Genomic DNA, 17,452 nt, shown 5'->3' with positions numbered 1-17,452 from the left:
ATCATTTTACATTTTGTCCAATTCAAATTCATTCAATAATCTTTTTAATTTTTATTTATTTATTATCATGACATATTAATTCTATTAGCACAACGGAGAGATTTTTTCTTTATCTATTATTATTATTATGCAATTTTTTTGTTCTCAATCAGTTCTTGCTTCTACCTCAATTCATAGACTACCAGTTCCAACTAATTAATTGTTTGGTGTATAATTCCAACTAACATAGTGTATATAAAAGGTAATTTTGATGTTGATGAGTCACATGCTCTGTTCCAGTGTCCAAAGCCGATTTGCTGGCTGAAAAACATCATCATCTTCCACACACTTAAAGAGGGAAATACGCTAGCTGACTGGATAGCTTCTGCTGCCCACCAATTTTATGATTGGAATTCTACTCATATTTTTGTTGATCCTCCAATAGGATGTCGTCCTCTTTTAGCTAGAGACTCTATGGGCATTACTAGCCCTCGTCTTTGTAACCTGTAATTTGTATTTTCACTCTGTTTCCAAAAAAAAAAAGAAATATGAACATCAAAATATTACTTACCATGTGAAAAAATGAATTTGAACATTACATCTTGATCTGTGTGGCATCTGCTAACATACCCTAACAGCGTGAAGACTACAGGTGTCTAGTGCATATTACAACTCGATAGCCTATGGAAAAAATGTGCTTCCATATTACTGCTCCTAGTTAACAATGTATGTACATGAACCAGAATCTTGTCTGAACTAGGAATCAATGAGAGAATGAACCCGCGTCAGTATTATACATCGAGTCATCACTTATGCTAAAGTTTGGTCTCTCTTCGTTCCACTTTAAAATCTCTTTTGAATAATTAAGTGCTGCATCAACACTACCAGGTTCCAGACCCTTCACCAAGGACACATACAAGTTTCGCCCTGTAAGAGAGGAATAGAGCCTCTTGAACTTAACTGCTATGTAATGGGAAGCCAGATGACCAAAAGAGGGGTTATTATTAATGCTGTTGCTGCCAATGCCATGACGGCTAATTACTGGATGAAAATCAGAGAACCACTCACACTGAGTCAGTGGAATTTGTTCTGTTTTCTCCTCAAACTCATCTAGTTTGTTTAATATCAACAGGAAGTCCATTTGCTCAAAAGTTGGATGAGTAACTATAGTTTCAAAAAATCTCCTGCTCAATATCATCTTGTTTGTGAGACAACCATTTCCGTCAACAGAAAACTGATCATAGTCGCTCAAGGCAACACAGAAGATGACCATTCCAACATCCTCAAACATTTCTAGCCACTTGCAATTTTCTCCTAGCCTTTTTGCATGTATTGTAATTAGTTGATACCTGCATCGCAGCCAAGGAGAACAAAAAGCACCGTACAGATCAGAAACATTTCATAGCGGTTCTGCTAATGGGTTTTTTCTCCAAAAAAATTAACAAAACATAATGTATTTAAACGCAGCCATGTGAGGCCTGTTTCTACGTACATAAATTTCCTCATTTCACCCAAACTCATATATGAAAATCAGCACCATCGTCACATTTCCAGTGCATGCACTATATGACTGCTAAATCACATTCATGCCAGCGGAAGGAACCTCCACTATGTTTGCTAAACATCATAACAGCAGCCAAGAACAGAGAAAATCTGAGCTTAAATGAGAATTGAGTCTGCCCTAAGGACTTGACTCATTTTCTCCTTGTTAAATTTATAGGCTTTGGCTGCATAACAAGCTAAAATTCTTTTGCAGTGCTCTGTCTTTGCTGTTCTTGGTGTCTTTGGACGGAAAGGAATGCTAGAATTTCAAGGGCACTTTGTCGTCTCTAGACAACATTTGGGATAGGCTTATTTTCTTGGCATGTCTGTTGTGTTCTGCTCATGGACTGTTTAGAGGTGTTTCTTTATTGGACATGCAGAGAGATAGGCATGCCTTGTTACATGACTCAATGTCTTGGCTTCTAGGTGTTTCTTTTGTTGATTCTCGTGAGGATGTCTTTTCCTCTATCTTTGTACTTTTCTTTCCTTCCTCAATGAAATTTCTTTATTACACCCACTCCCCCCCACAAAATAAAAAAATAAAAAAAATCATTACATCTGGTGGAAATAGACAGTCCCTACAGTAGATAGCATACTTATTTCCCATTTTGATTTTGTCGGTGTTTTCAGGTTGTGGTGTACTCATTACAACCCCTGCCATTTTCAGGAAAATTATTATTTCCCAAGAGCAAATAATTATGCAGTAATTGGGTCAATCATGCTACCCAGAACAATTCTGACATATAAGAATAGGCGCAAATATTTTCACCTACCTAACCAAAGAATCATGTAGATCAGCAGTGTTGATAGTTTCCTCAGGAGCTGATTGAGGAAATGAAAACTCTACACAAGCTAGCCCATTGGATGAAGTAACTCCTTCAGCATAGAGGATATCTAAATCCGAGGGCTCATAATCAGTCGTTAATATATCAATAGCCTAAACAAAGAATTGACATGTTAGATTATCAAAGCCACTAACCTAGCAATCTTTCTCAAGAGGAAACAAATAGAAGGAAAGACATAAGAATTTAGTATGCAACATGGTACAAATATCTGCAATAATAATCCAGACGAAGCATTCCAATGCTTAACAGACGGATATAAAGCAGTTTGAGTTTTGCTTGTTAACGAAACCTAAAAACTCAATGTAACTCTGGCCAAATAAATGAGCCGAGAAAGCAAAAACCATATGCTAAGCTCATTTAGACTCAACATTATTACTCTTCAAGCTAAATGCATCTACTAAATGTCTATAGCACAACTTCACTCCCTTTGCCTGATGAAAGATCCTTTTATAAAGTATGACTCTATGAACCAGCAGCAGCACCTATCCTCACAAGCATTAACCTAAGCACCTTGTTAAAATTAATCCCTCCATCAGTTTGTTCATTTAGCAGAAGACCCTAATTGCTTGAAGCTAAATTCCTTTGATAGAATAAAAGGCATTTCCATTACCATAATTAACACAGGTATTTATATGGAACTTCAAAATAATCATAATAAAATGTGTGGTTATTATTCCGAGAAGAGTGGTTGTTCTGTTAAGATTTCTGTTACCCAGATTTTTTAAGAAAATGACCACACATCAGAAGATCCTAAGCACAAATTCACCAGCCTGAAGTTCATACAACTTGACTAAATTAGTTGTTTACTAGCATACTGTACTTCATACATATCATCAATAAAAATTTATTTATGCTGCTTAATGGAGGATCCCTTATCATTGGTAGTCACAAAATTCACCATATATACCTTAATTCTTCTACCACCTCCCCACCAAAATATATATATATATATACCCTGCTCTTAACATTTTCTTCTATATGCAAGTAAATAACAAATAAATATGTCAATGTTATATGCACTATAGTTGAGAAGAGTACGTGAACAGATCACACTGTTAATATAAATAAACTCAACAATACATTGATCCTATACCCGCTCTAAGAAATAACTGGCAACCGTGGGTAGCATTTCTATTTCATTTCTTCTTTCATATGTGGCCTTAATGGCTGCATCATTCCACAGTTCCTCTATCAATGGTGTGTATTCACGGGTAGCTGCTGGAAAGATAGCATCAAGCTTGCCTGAAACCATAGTTTTCAGCAGCCAATCAGAGAATGCTTTCAGTCTTGTGCCAATGGAGTAAATCGTCTTGTCGCCAAGTTTTGGACTAGCTCCTGTGCCATAATCATACCAGCCAATCTTTTAGCACAAATGGACAATATATGAAAATCCTATACAGGAATTTCTAGTCATCTATTATTTAAGTGACTATCAGTTAGTTGCATATCAATATAATTTTTCCTTTTGGTTGAATGCATATCAACATATTCAAAACCTACAAAAACGAACACTTTCGGCTATATGAACAAACTCGACAAGTTTATTATTCATAACTTTAAAGTCCCTATAATAAATATATCTAACTTCAATACCAACTAAAACTATCAAATTTAAATAAATAAAGCTAAATAATGATGATTAAAACATAAATGCACAGAATGTGCAATCAAGCTGATGTAAAACACACACGCGCACACACACAAGAGAATAACATCTATCTCATAGTTCTACTATTCTATCTACTCAACAACAACAGCAAAAGCTTTCTCCCTCTAGGTGGATGGTCCAGAAAATTGAGACATAAACATGTGTTTCATATCTTAAAGAGAAGATAACTTTACAGTAATTTTCCTTCGGATATAATAATTTCCATGAACAAATTCCCCACAAGTGTTGAGCATGCGTATATATGACCATTTTTTTGAAAGCTCACTCCATAGTGGTCACTTGGAAGAAACAAGGTAAGATTCAATTAATTTTTTTTATTTTTTTATTTTTTTATTTTAAAGATTCAATTATTTTATATTCAAAGCAATAAGAATGAGTTGGGTTTACAGTTTACTGTGTTTCTTCATTTTGAGGGGAAGGGGATAAAAAACAATGAAGTATGAAACCTAGTGACCCCTTAAACACACGGATAAGCTTGCTGAAAACCATTTGGACGAACAACTAGTCAAGTGTCAACTAGATGGTGCACAGTTGATGCATACTCAGCCACATATGGGTTGCTTTAAAAGGAAGAAAGCTTGGCTACTGAGTCCAAATTCAATCAAAATTAGCAAAGTTCAGTGGGAGAAGGGGATAAAAGGGAGAAAATTGAACTCATACCTGTGCTGTCAAGAACAGAAAATTGAGTTTTCTTTAAATTCCCCAGACTTTCTTCTTCAAAACGCTCACGACCCTCAAGGAGTATGCCAAGATAGGCATAGACATTGGTCTGAATGGTAAATTTTATATTCTCACGTTCTTCTTTTGAGAAGGGGGTGCTTTTGTAAAGAATCTTGGCCTGACATAAGCATTTACAATTCTATAAATACATTGATTTCTTACCTTTTAGCAACAACAACAAAGGATTGACAATATCATAGCATCCACAATATATTATGACTGACTAATTTTATATTCATGTTTAGACTTCAGACTACTCCCAGGAGCTTTTCCCATGTTAGTTTTCTAAGTGACTTAAGAAATGATAATTTTGATGAAGACATGCTTATGGCCATAATTTGTCCTATGTAATCTTCCTGACCAAAAGAAAGTTCTAAGCATGACGCAATAAGCAGGCTCAATTATCAAATGAAAAATCACCTGCTTAAAAATGGTGCTTGTTCCTGAACCACTGTAACCAATTAAGAGGAGCTTCCGAACTATTCCATGCTCGAGGTAGTCAGGAACCGTTCTGGTAACCACATTGGAGGATAGAAACCCGCAAGAATTTGAAGATTTAGAAGGAACTGGCAAGGACAGGAAGGCACATACAAGCTTCGTTCCAGTCTAACAAGTGACGTAAAAGAGTGTGTAATAATGCAAATGAACATTGGCGCAAAATAATATAAGAGACAATAAGCTAAAAAAATGTTACCTTTCCCCATATACACCCTCTTGTATTTTTCTGTCCCTCTTCTTGGTATGAACCATCCTCATTAACCCAAAAATGTGGGTTACCAGCACACTGAACTCCTGCCAACTGCCCAACCAAAACAAGAACCATTCAACAAATTTTTTATTTAATTTTTAACAACAACAAACAAAATTTATTTACTAAGATAGACCCTTTCAACTTTTATTTTATTTTTCTATACACAAGAATTTTCAACCTGCAACATCCGAAGCTCTACTTTTGTTATCTCCCGGCCATTAATGAAAACCTGCGTGTTTCCATTGCTAGCATCCGGTTTGATGGGACCTCCAACATTCATATGGGCACTAATAATTCTACAAGGCTTCTCTCCTTCCTGTAAAATTAACAACAAAAAAATCAGCACCCCTTTTACTTTCAAATGCATGGAGAAAATTATTCATATTTAAAACAAACAAACAAATAAATAAACAACATACCTTCCCCCAAAAACCAGATACTTTATCATACCAATAGTTTCCTGGCTTTAGCTTCTTCGGAGGGTTAGAACAGTTCTGCAAGGTAACAAGTTCCTCAAAAGAAAGAGGCTTTCCATTCACACAAACACATTCAGGTGGAAGCTGATTCACTTCACAAAACCTCTCAGCCTTCATTATCTGTCGAACCTCCAAGTGATTAAGCAACCTCTTTAGCATCCGAGAGCATTTCCCCAACCTCCCCCTTTTAGATTCGTCAATTGGGTAACCAATGCAACTAACACATTTACGACCTTCAGGCATTGAACCCATAGCTCTCAGCACACAATTCCCACAATACTTGGCACCACAAACAAAACAAACCTCCTTCTCCGTTAACCTATTCCCCTTTAAGCAACGGTAGCACGAAAATTTCTTACCCTCTCTCTTAACCGGTCCGGTTCCTGTCTCCTCCGGTTCGCATTCTTCATCGTCTGAACCTCCCACACCGAAAGTCAAAACGTGTTCTTGTTTAACATCATATTCAGGTTCGTTGTTCTTTAAAGAAGAAACCTGCGACGATGGATAATCTGAACTCAACGTTGAAGCCCAATCTCGTTGGCTCAAATCGTTGAAATCCAAACTCTCTTTCTCACCGTTCGAATTCCTTAACAACAACGCACTCGAGCTACTCAACTCGCTCGATAACTCGCAACCACCGTTGCTCTCTGCGGCTCCGTCTTCAAAGGCCGTCACAGACGCCGGAGACACCGTTGTTCTCCCGGAACCGGCACCGCCGTCGTTGCTCCGGTCAAAGGCAATCACCGAAGTGGGAGAAACCGCGGTCCCGGAGGCAAGCGTTTTGAGCTCAGGCGACGAGAGCGGTTGCACAACCGGCAAAGACAGAGCGTCGGAGAAAGGCACCTGCGCAACCACCGTGGCCACCGGAATCCCGTCTACGCTTACCGGCACCGCCCGGGGAAGATCGTAGGCAGGCGGCGGTCCGTTGTATTCCACGGCTAACGAGTACTGGACCCCGTCGTCGACGTCGTCGGCGGGCACCGTGGTTGTCATCGCCGGCGACATTGTTGCCCTGATTCGGTGATTCCCAAGCCGAGCCAAAATTGAAGAATAAAACCATTAAAAGGCGACAGGCTCAAGCTTCGTACCAAAATTCAAAAAATTGAATTTTCAAAATAAAGAAAAAGATTACTACATTTACTTACTTTTTTTTATTTTCTCTAAAAGATGCCTAATAGGCTAAAAGGGTACACTTAATTTGAACCTACAAAGAAAGGTGAAGGTGTGTCATATTATTTTCTCGAGAACGTAGCTTCAGAGGAATGTTCAAATTTCAAACCAGCGAAAATGAGAAAAAAAAAAAAAAAAGGAAAAAAAAAAGGGGGGATTAGCGATGAAAACGAGAGAGAGAAATCGCGGAGAATCCATTATCGAGGAGAGCAGTGTGTGTGTACTGTGTAGTGTGTAGTGTGGAAAAAAACACGAAAAAGTGTAAGTAAGGGGATGGAATCTTTTTCTATCTTTCTTTTTTGTTTCATGTTTTTTTGTTTCTGTGTGTCGGCTGCGAAGACTGTGTCGTTTTGCAGAGCATAGTATAGTTGTTGTTGGTATCCAAGTTTTGGCATTAGGTTGCAATGGATAAGGACCACCACCATTTTTACTCAAGAATGAAGGAGCTGATGCGAAAGTACACTGGTAGAATACGATCCCACGGGCTTGGCGTGAAGTTTTAACTCATGTTTTGCGTGGCAAACAGGGTAACAGAACCTTTTCCCGCTAATTTTGCTCACACAAAATATTTACTATTTATAGACCCCAAAAAAAAAAAATATGAAAAAATTACTCTTTTCTTTCTCTACAAGACTACATCCAATCAAATTAACTGAACAAAAACTCAGACAGATTCTCGGGGTAAAAAGGGGCCTTTTGTCCATTATAATTCAAGTTTTTTTTTTTTTAAAAAAAATTCTAAATAAAAAGAATTATCAAATTAATGCAGTAAATTGCATATGGAAAGGATGTGCATTTAGTCATTTTTGCTACACTATAACTGTGATTAATGCTTATTAAAGAGAGCTGGATAATTTGCTATGTTGACCAATTGTGCATGAGGTGGTCAGGTGGATACATGTTTAATAAGCGTAGCCAATTAAGATTATGCAACTTGACAACAACTGAATAGATCAAGGCAAAAAAATTTATTTATTGCAATTTAATTAAATAATTACACAAATATGACAGTTTGGGGAGTATTTACAGATATATTGCACACTGTGACACTCCTTTTGGGCGTCACATGTGACGCTCCAGTGAGGCATCTCTCATGATGGAGAAAACGCCCCAATGGAGCGTCACATGTGATGCCCAAAAGGGGCGTCTCATGTGCAATGCTATAAATACCCCATTTTTTCTATTTCACTCCTCGCTCATTCACCTCTCTCTAACCTCTCTCTAACCACGGTTCGTAACGAAGCTCTACCGACTTAGGTAAGGTCGTAATACCTCCTATGTATACGTTTAAATTACAGTGCTAGTTAGTAATACATGTTAAGATTGATCGTATATTAGAGACTTAGAACATTAGGATAGTTACTTAAAAATTTTGTGCCATGCTATGAATGTTGTAATGATACTCCCCTTTTTTTGTTACGTAGTTATTATTATTAATAGGCTAAATTACCTAAAACCACCTTGTATTTAGGTGGTGTTTCAAAAAACTACCCTAAACTTTAGATTGATGCAATTAACCCACCTATACTATCTCATTCCAACAATTAAACATATCTGTTAAATTTACATTAAACGTCGTTAAGTAAATATTAAACACCTTTGAGTAATCCGTGCATCTGAGTAATTATTCCAAGGTTTTTCAAATTCCTTTTCGCCATTAATCTATTCTCTTCTCCAACACCAACCTTTTAAGATTTTCACATTAGACCCTTCTTTATAGACCGAGGAAGCAAAAAAATAAACCTTAACCCCAACTCCTTCTCACCTCCACTGTTCAGCCTATTATTTGTTCCTCTCTTCAGACTCTATGCTTTCTCCTATGAAAAAGTTATTTAGGCAATTGTGATGGTAAAAGACCTCTATGGAAAAACTATTCAGTTGGCGAAAAAGCTATTCATTTGGTGTTTGAATTGATGAGTTCCATGGAGGGGGAAAAGGTTTGTTTGTGTTGATGGATTTGAATTCTAACTTGATGAGTTTCAATGGGTTGTGTAAAGTCGGAAACTGTCTAACACTCACCCTTTTGATGCTCGGTACCTGTTCGATAAAATTATTTACTGAACCTGGTTCCCAATAAGGTTGCTTATAATATGCTGGTTGAGGGGTTCTAAGGTGGTTGACATAGAGGAAGCTTTTAACTTGAAGGACGATAAAGAAAAAGATTGAACTTAGGCTGCAACACAAGATTTAGTTTGGTTGTTAAGCGCAAACTATGGGTGCAATTTCTGGTTGTTGATAACAAGAGTTGTGTAGTTCGAGACATATTTGGTTTTTATTTTACACTTCTAGACTGTTGTGTAGTTTGATAAATTGAAAACTTGTATGGGTCTTGACAAGGCCATGCTGCTTCAATGTAATGTATGATTTTGGAAGATTTGAACGAGTTTCGTGAATTGATTGAAATGTATGTTGAACAGGTTGAAATAAATGTATGACTTTGAATTAATCCACTCATTTAGTTGTGGAATCTAATATAATGTCATTGATTTTGCAATCTGATATTATTATTGCTGAACAATGGAATTAAAAGTTAAACATGTATTACTATAGTTGAATCAAAGTATTCAAATGTTCCTGATTTGATTTGGACCTCTTGCATGCAGGTATTCATTTGAGTTTGCCATAACTCTTGATTTTTTTCATATATTTTAATGTGGTTTTAGGATGAATAACTATAGACATGGAAACAGAACATCAATTTTAAGATTTTTTTACTCTCGAGTCAAACACAGGAACCAAGAAATACGACGCATGGGAAGAAGACGCTGAATAATGGTGGTGAGAAAATTAGAGTTGTGTTTACCTACTGGGTCTAAAAAAAGGGTCCAATCTTTGTAAAAAGAGGGTATATCAAATACTTCGAGTTGAAGAAGAGAAGGGATTTGAGAAATCTTTCAAAACTCACCTTATTAAACCAACCAGATGCGGGGATTACTTAACAGTGTTTGATATAGAGTTAACGGATATGTTTAATTGGTGGATTCACATAGTACATAGGTTAATTGTTTCAATCCAAATAAAATGGTGGTTTTTTGAAACATCACTAAAGTACAAGGTGGTAATTTGCAATTTAGCCTTATTAATATTTAATTATGCATTAGGGTTTAGCGTATTAATTAGTGATTTAGAAAATAGTGATAGCGAGATCGTAAATTTTGTATGTATGATGTTATTCATGCGGGAGTTTATTCATAATTTTGTACATATTTATGAAGTTATTAGTGACCTAGGGTTAAGTATTCTGTAAGTATTACATTATTTTTGTCCAATGTTTTTTTATTATTTAATTACAAATAAATGACTGTACTACGTATTAACATTATTTCATTAATTTCAATTCTAGTAAAATAAATGACGCATATGCTTAAATTTTTTGATAATAAATTATGGCATTACATGTGATTAATTTAAATGTTGTTTTATATGATATAGTTGAGGGTAATGGCTGATTCATCATCTTCATCGGGTTCTGCATCGGATGTAGAGCCTACCGATCCCAGCATGTACATCATACATGGGCCGTACATATGGGACGTCCTTCATAAGAGGACGCAGCGTGCTCATATTTCACAACGAGTGTGGAATACGGAGCATGTCAGGAAAATAAAGACCAGGCGTGGGAACCCAACGAGGGGCCACCTACCGGCGCTATCCCAGAGGTGGTCGCAGACGACCTGACACAGGCAGGATTTATACATGTTGCCCGGATGCGACATATCCAAGTATGCAATTTAACTTGTTTTGTATTTATGTAATTATTCAATATCATTCGCTAAAACGCTGTAATTACGTAATTTATCACAGATCGATGCCTTTTTAATTAATGCTCTGGTCGAGAGGTGGAGACCAGAGACACATACTTTCCACATGACCCAAGGTGAGATGACTATCACCTTGCAAGATGTGGCAGGCATATTGGGCTTGCCTACTGACGGGGATGTCGTCACCGGCTCTACCTCTGAGGATTGGCTCGCTGTTTGTGGGGCTGTATTTGGCGCGGTTCCACAGCCAAATGAGTTCCATCATTCAGGCGACTTGCGTATCTCATACTTAGATCGGTTATATACCCGGTGGATCGATCATACCGGGGATCATGATGCCGAGATCTACTTCACAAAGGCGCACATTGCCAGGATGTTGGGTTCTTGGTTGCTGGCGGACAAGTCTGGAGGCAGCAATTTCGGTTTTCGGCTAGTCCCGTTGCTTGGGGGAGGATTTGATGAGATTGGCCGCTTCAGCTGGGGATCTACGGTTCTGTCACACCTGTTCAGGAATTTGTGTGAATTGACAGATGCCGGTCGATCTGACATGGGTGGTTGCCATATTCTCATTCAGATCTGGGCATGGATACGATTCTCACCCATTGCTCCGCCGCTTCCTCCTCATCCAGAGCCGGGCACGCATTATAGATGCCGGTATGCTTTGTTAAACATATAAAATAACGCTAATGATTTATCATATATACTATATGTATACTTCTTGATTATGATTGCTGATGTATGTTTCTGATGACAGGTTCAATACAGTAGCAAAGTTTAAACCTCATGAGGTAAACATTCATCATTACCATCTTGGGCTGTGGCCACCAACAATTTGCCTTTGTACTTCCCATATAAATGTGTTCCATCAATTTGTACGACGGGTTTGGCAAATTTGAACGCCTCACAACACTGTCTAAACGTCCAAAATATGCGATGAAACACCTTTTTTCCAGTCACTAAGGTCTGCTCTGCATAAAGGTCATTTGTTTGGACATGATAAAATGAACCTGGAGAAAAGCGAAGCATGTATTCGCACCACCTTGGCAAAAAAGCATACGATTCCTCCCAATCACTGTACATAACTTGTCACCCAGTTGCCACGGACCTTGTATTGAACCCGATCCTGAGACTGAACCATCAGTGCATGATTCTTGTTTGCTCCGATAACTCCAATCAATGTAGGAATAATGCGGAATTCCTTCCTAAAAAGGAATTACAGCTTCATCACCTGCAACTGCGGATTGTAACTTTTTAATACAAAAACCCTAATTCAGGTATTATATCAGGTGTAAAATTCAACTATATACAAGTTATTTTAATTACCTTCATGATGAATACCTAATGGGGTAGACGCAACGTCATGCAACTGCGGCATTTGCGCGACCACTGGTCCATGGAATATTGGGATTTGAGACGCACCCATCTCAGCACCTTCATCTCCTTCGGAAGCACTAGCATTCTCCGCAAGAAGACGTTCTTCCATTGCGATATTTTCATCATCATCGTCATCGTCTTCGTCGTGCATTTCCCAAGTCGGATCATTTTCATCTCCCTCAGAATAGTTACCAACTGGAGATGAACGAGCGGAAGACAAAGATGGAAGACGGGGAGAATTAAAATCAACTGACCTCACCGGTAACGGAACATTCTCGGTTGCGGCGATGTCGACATACAACTCCAGAAAATCTGTCCTTGACTGGTTGGAAAATTCTTCCATTGTCATCTCCAGGTCTTCATCGTCAACCACTTGAAAACTAATGTATTTATCACATTGCCATAACCTTGTCGTGATCTGAGTGATACATTGGTTGCCTTGAAGACTTAACTTCTGTCGAATTCTCTAATGCAGTTCGCCAATAGTTGCGTTGCGGTGGATACGTGTCAGCCTTTTTTCACCTTCAAACATGACACCTCGTCGACCTTCTACCTTCCTACCATAGTAATATAACACAACACGAACAGAATCAGGACGGGAACTCATTCTAAAATAGAATAAGAAATAAAATTCAAATACTAAAATAAAGAGAAGATATATGAAGAGTGAGAGAAGAGGTGTGAAGAGTGAATAGAGGGGTGGGAGATTATATAGGGTGCACAATGTGACGCCACTTTTGGGGCGTCACATGTGATGCCCAACAGTGGCGTCACATTGTGCAGTACATTTGTATTTATTCCCCAAACTGTCATAAATGCGTAATTATTTAATTAAATTGCAATATATAAATTTTTTTTGCCAATAGATCAATGTTAAACATGCACCTACTCCATGTGCGACTTAAACTTGTATTCTCCCAATGCACATTTGCTGCATTATTCTGATAATTCTTTTATCTTTGAATTTTTTTGGTCTTTTTTTAAAGGATAATTGATGTGCCTCTGGCAAGTGTGATTTTTTGTGTTAAAATTGATAAGAATTGAGTCATAAAAGAGCAATTTAAATATATATTTGCTAACTATATTGATTCTTTCTATGTCAATAATATTTCTCACCTATTGGTTGTGTTAATTGTCGATTGGTTTGAAATTGAGAACTAAAATAAAGACTTATTTTTGTAATTTTTATATTGAGAAAAAGAACAATACAATAAGAATTAATGTTTTGAAAATATGAGAAAAGAACATTGTAGCTAGAGCGCACTCACCTTATGATCCTCACTTCTTACTTTGGATTGATTTACAATATTCATTTATAAAACTACTCGGATAAATTATTATCTAAAATAATTAGTTAAATCCCAATCCCTTGGCAATTTAACCCTTTAATCCCCAATGGAATCCTAATCCCTTAGCAACCCCTCATGAAAATTAAGCGATGAACTCTATAATTTAGGCATCCGCAATTCAATACACATCTATACCTAGCATGCATACGAACCGTTATCCTACCCCCTTTCAGGATGAAAACCCCAACATCCCTATCTAGGGTTCTAACCCTCAGACTATTATCAACTATTAGAGTGATCAATTCTAATAAAGAAAATATAAAATACGAACAGGGTAGAGATAAAGATAATGATATAAACGAGCAATTATAAATCAATCCGCGTAACAAGGGTTTGTGACCCTAACTACAATAAAAATTACTAGCCAAGCATAATCATGGCTAAAAATAATCCAATATTCAAAAGCATAAAATTTAAGGAGAAATGAGAAGAAGAACTTGATCCCAGGAATCCTCTCGGAGCTCTGTCGTCGTCTCTGTTCAGAAGAATAGGTCTGAATGCCTAATTCTGTCACAAGGATCCTATTTATAAGTCTCTTTTTCTTCTTCCAAAAATACTCATCCGAAAACACAGAGTAAATTTCTCGCAACCCGGCGCCAGATGGCGCCGGTACGGCGCCACTTCGCGCGGAGTTACTGTCCAATTGTGAAAAGTCGGACTTACTTCTACGTGGACCGGCACCAGTTGGCGCCACCTCTTGTATTTTGGGCGCCACTTGGCATGGTTTGGCGCCAATTAGCATAGTTTGGCGCCACTTAGCATGGAATGACGCTACTTGGCATGGAATGGCGCTACTTGACTTCATTTGGCGCTGGTTGGCATGGTGGCGCTAGTTTGCGCCATTATGGCGCCAACTAGCGCCAATTCTCTGGACTTTGGCCTATGCGACATGATGCAACATGGAACTTTCCTGTGTGTGGAGTCGCGTCAACAAGTTTTTTATAATTTGTAATTTTCACTCCTCTTTTTCCTGTAAAAACACAACCAAAAGGTGAATATTATTGACATAGAAAGAATCAATAAAAATAGCAAATATGTATTTAAATTGCTCTCTTATTACCCAATTCTTATCAATTTTAATACTGAAAAACCACACTTGCCAGAGGCACATCATTTATATAGGAAAAAAGAGTGAAAATTACAAATTATAAAAATCCTGTAGACGCGACTCCACACAGATGTATCACAGTACAATGGACAGCAACATGGCGCAGACCGGCACCACACTGGCGCACATCCGCTCCAGTTTACGGAATTCACAGCTTTGCAAGTGGCGCCAATTAGCACCAATATGGCGCCAAATTAAAAGAAAGCAAAAATGTCACAGTAGCATGGCGCCGCTTGGCGCCAAAATGGAGCCAAGTGGCGCCAAAATGAAGTGTAGGTGGCGTCATTTTGTATCAAAAAAAAGCCAAGCCATGTTGCGCCAAAATGATGTTAAAGTGGCGCCAAAATTGTGTTAAAGTGGTGCCAATGTTAAAGAAGAATGGCGCCAACTAGCGCCAAGTTACATGAAAGCTATTCCGACTTTGCAATTTTGGGCAAAAGCGCGGCGCAAACTTGCGCGACACCGGCGCCAACTGGCGCCGGGTTGCGGGAAAACTTCTCCGTGTTATTTGAAGGGTATTTTTGGAAGAATAAAGGAGACTTATAAATAGGATTCTCAGGACAGAATTAGGTATGAAGACCTATTCTATTGAAGAGAGACGACAGTGGTGCTCGGAGAGGATTCTGCAGATCAAGTTCTTCTTCTTCTTCTCTTTTACTTTATGTTTTTATGGATATTGGATTTTTAGCCATGATTATGTTTGGCTAGTTTACTTTTTATTGTAGTTAGGGTCACAAACCCTATATGAACCCTTGGATTGGTTTATTTCTACTCGTTTATATAAAGTTCTTTATCTTTACCTTGTGCGAAATTTATATTCTCTTTATTAGAATTGATCAATCTGATAGTTGAGGATAGTTTGAGGGTTAGAACCCTAGATAGGAATATTAGGGTTTTCATCCTGAAAGGGGGTAGGATAACGGTTCGTATGCATGCTAGGAATAGATGTGTATTGAATTGCAGATGTTTGAATTATCGTGTTCATTGCTTAATTCTCATGAGGGGTTGCTAAGGGATTAGGATTCCAATTGAGATTAAAGGGTTAAATTTCCAAGGGATTGGAATTTAACTAATTAATTTTAGATGATAATTATCTGAGTATTTATATAAATGAATATTTTTAAATCAATCCAAAGTAATAAATGGGGATCATAAGGTGAGTGCGCTCTAGCTACAATGCTTTTCTCACATTTACAAAAATCAATTTTCAATTTATTGTTCTATTTCTCATAAACAAAATTACAAAAACAAGTCTTTATTATTAGTTCTCACTTTTACACAAATCGACAATATTTGTCAAAAACCATTTGAACTCATCCATTCTTGAAAGGAATATTAATTGATATTCGACCCAATCCCTGTGGAGACGATACTCTACTTACTTTCTATATTACTTGTACGATCGGTATACTTGCCGGAGAGCATCAAGTTTTTGGCGCCGTTGCCGGGGATTGGCGTTTCTTATATCAATTAATTTTGATTTTTAAGATTGGATTTTATTTTTATTTTTTTTATATTTGAACAGTGCTACTAATCTCTTTTCTGAGTTTTATGCGAGGTAAAGAGCCAAAATTTCCACTTGATTTGGAGATTACCAAGACTGAAAGAGATACAGAAAACTTGCTCGAAAGAAGCTTGCATTCGACGAGTCAGAAATTCTGTTTGAAGAAGCACACACCATGGCATGGAACAATGAAGAGGACAATTCACTCATGGATACTATCCTAACTCCATTATTCAACAGGCCCAATGCGAGCATTGTTCAGCCAAATGTTGCCAAGAATTGGGAGCTCAAGTCTTCTCATATTCAATTGGTGGAGAGAGCTCAGTTTGGAGGAGAGGAGAGTGAAGATCCTCACCGATTCTTGAGGATCTGTGACTCAACCAAACACCCTCAGGTGTCGAACGATGCGATCCGGTTGAGGCTGTTCCCTTTTGCTCTTAAGGGAAAGGCTCTTAGTTGGTTGGAGAGGCAGCCTGCAGCAAGCATTGCTACATGGGATGATATGTCTCAGAAGTTTTTTGCTGAGTTCTTCTCGATGGATAAGTACAACTAGATGGTGAATGATATCACCAATTTCACTCAATCTGAGGGTGAATCAATGTGTGAAGCATGGAACCGGTTCAAGGATTTGATGAGAAGGTGTCCTCAGTATAACCTGACTGCTCGTAATCAGGTTAGAATCTTCTTCAATGGTTGCAAACCAGAGGTTCAGATGGTGTTGAATGGTGCAACAGGAGGCACTATTAAAACTCTGAGAGCAAATGAGACTCTTGAGCTGATTGAGAGGATGGCTGCCAACGAAAACCAAGTATTGTCAACAAAGCCTAAGAGATGTATCCTTCAACTGGAAGGTAATGATGCGGTGCTGGCTGAAAACAGTTTGTTATCTCAGCAGGTAGCAAACTTAACATCAAGGCTTGACAAGATGCAGCTTGCTAGTGTTCAGACTAAAGCTGCTGCTGTTGTGTGTGAATATTGCCAGGACAATCATGAGTCTAATGAATGTCCTTTGATGCCTTCTGATTCACCTCAACAAGTACAAGTGAATTGTGTTTGGTATGATCAAAGACCTCCGCCAAAAAATACTCCAAGAAATTAGAATTTTCCTTCTGGAAGTAGCAATTTTCAGAGGAGAGGTCAAGGAGGTGGTTTTGATTATAGTTCTAACAATTATCTGCAGCCTCCACCAATCCCAACCAAGGAA

At 37.9% G+C, this 17,452-nt stretch overlaps 2 protein-coding genes and 1 non-coding gene across 3 annotated transcripts; 1 reads left to right on the top strand and 2 right to left on the bottom strand.

The window, feature by feature from the left end:
• Nucleotides 1-430: 430 nt before the first annotated feature.
• On the bottom strand, nt 431-6,987 carry LOC133297402 (extra-large guanine nucleotide-binding protein 1-like). Its single transcript, XM_061496540.1, has 9 exons — nt 5,926-6,987; nt 5,685-5,822; nt 5,450-5,554; nt 5,176-5,361; nt 4,696-4,873; nt 3,460-3,701; nt 2,295-2,458; nt 551-1,328; nt 431-474 (listed from the first exon to the last, which is right to left on the bottom strand). Exons 1-8 carry the CDS (start codon nt 6,985-6,987, stop codon nt 743-745), a joined length of 2,661 nt encoding a protein of 886 aa, XP_061352524.1. The 3' UTR covers nt 431-474; nt 551-742.
• A 4,047-nt stretch (nt 6,988-11,034) lies between these two features.
• LOC133297401 (serine/threonine-protein phosphatase 7 long form homolog) lies at nt 11,035-11,589 on the top strand. The gene has a single exon (XM_061496539.1). It carries the CDS (start codon nt 11,035-11,037, stop codon nt 11,587-11,589), a length of 555 nt encoding a protein of 184 aa, XP_061352523.1.
• A 5,210-nt stretch (nt 11,590-16,799) lies between these two features.
• LOC133297409 (small nucleolar RNA R71) lies at nt 16,800-16,905 on the bottom strand. The gene has a single exon (XR_009749633.1). It is a non-coding gene; the product is annotated as a small nucleolar RNA R71 (small nucleolar RNA).
• Nucleotides 16,906-17,452: the final 547 nt, after the last annotated feature.

The sequence above is a fragment of the Gastrolobium bilobum genome, unplaced genomic scaffold (genome assembly GCF_033153095.1).
Source record: "Gastrolobium bilobum isolate Gb01-03AN ecotype WA unplaced genomic scaffold, APGP_CSIRO_Gbil_v1 utg12149, whole genome shotgun sequence".
NCBI lineage: Eukaryota > Viridiplantae > Streptophyta > Magnoliopsida > Fabales > Fabaceae > Gastrolobium > Gastrolobium bilobum.
Note: the sequence above shows the minus strand (reverse complement) of the source record. Positions and strands in the feature narration are given on the sequence as shown.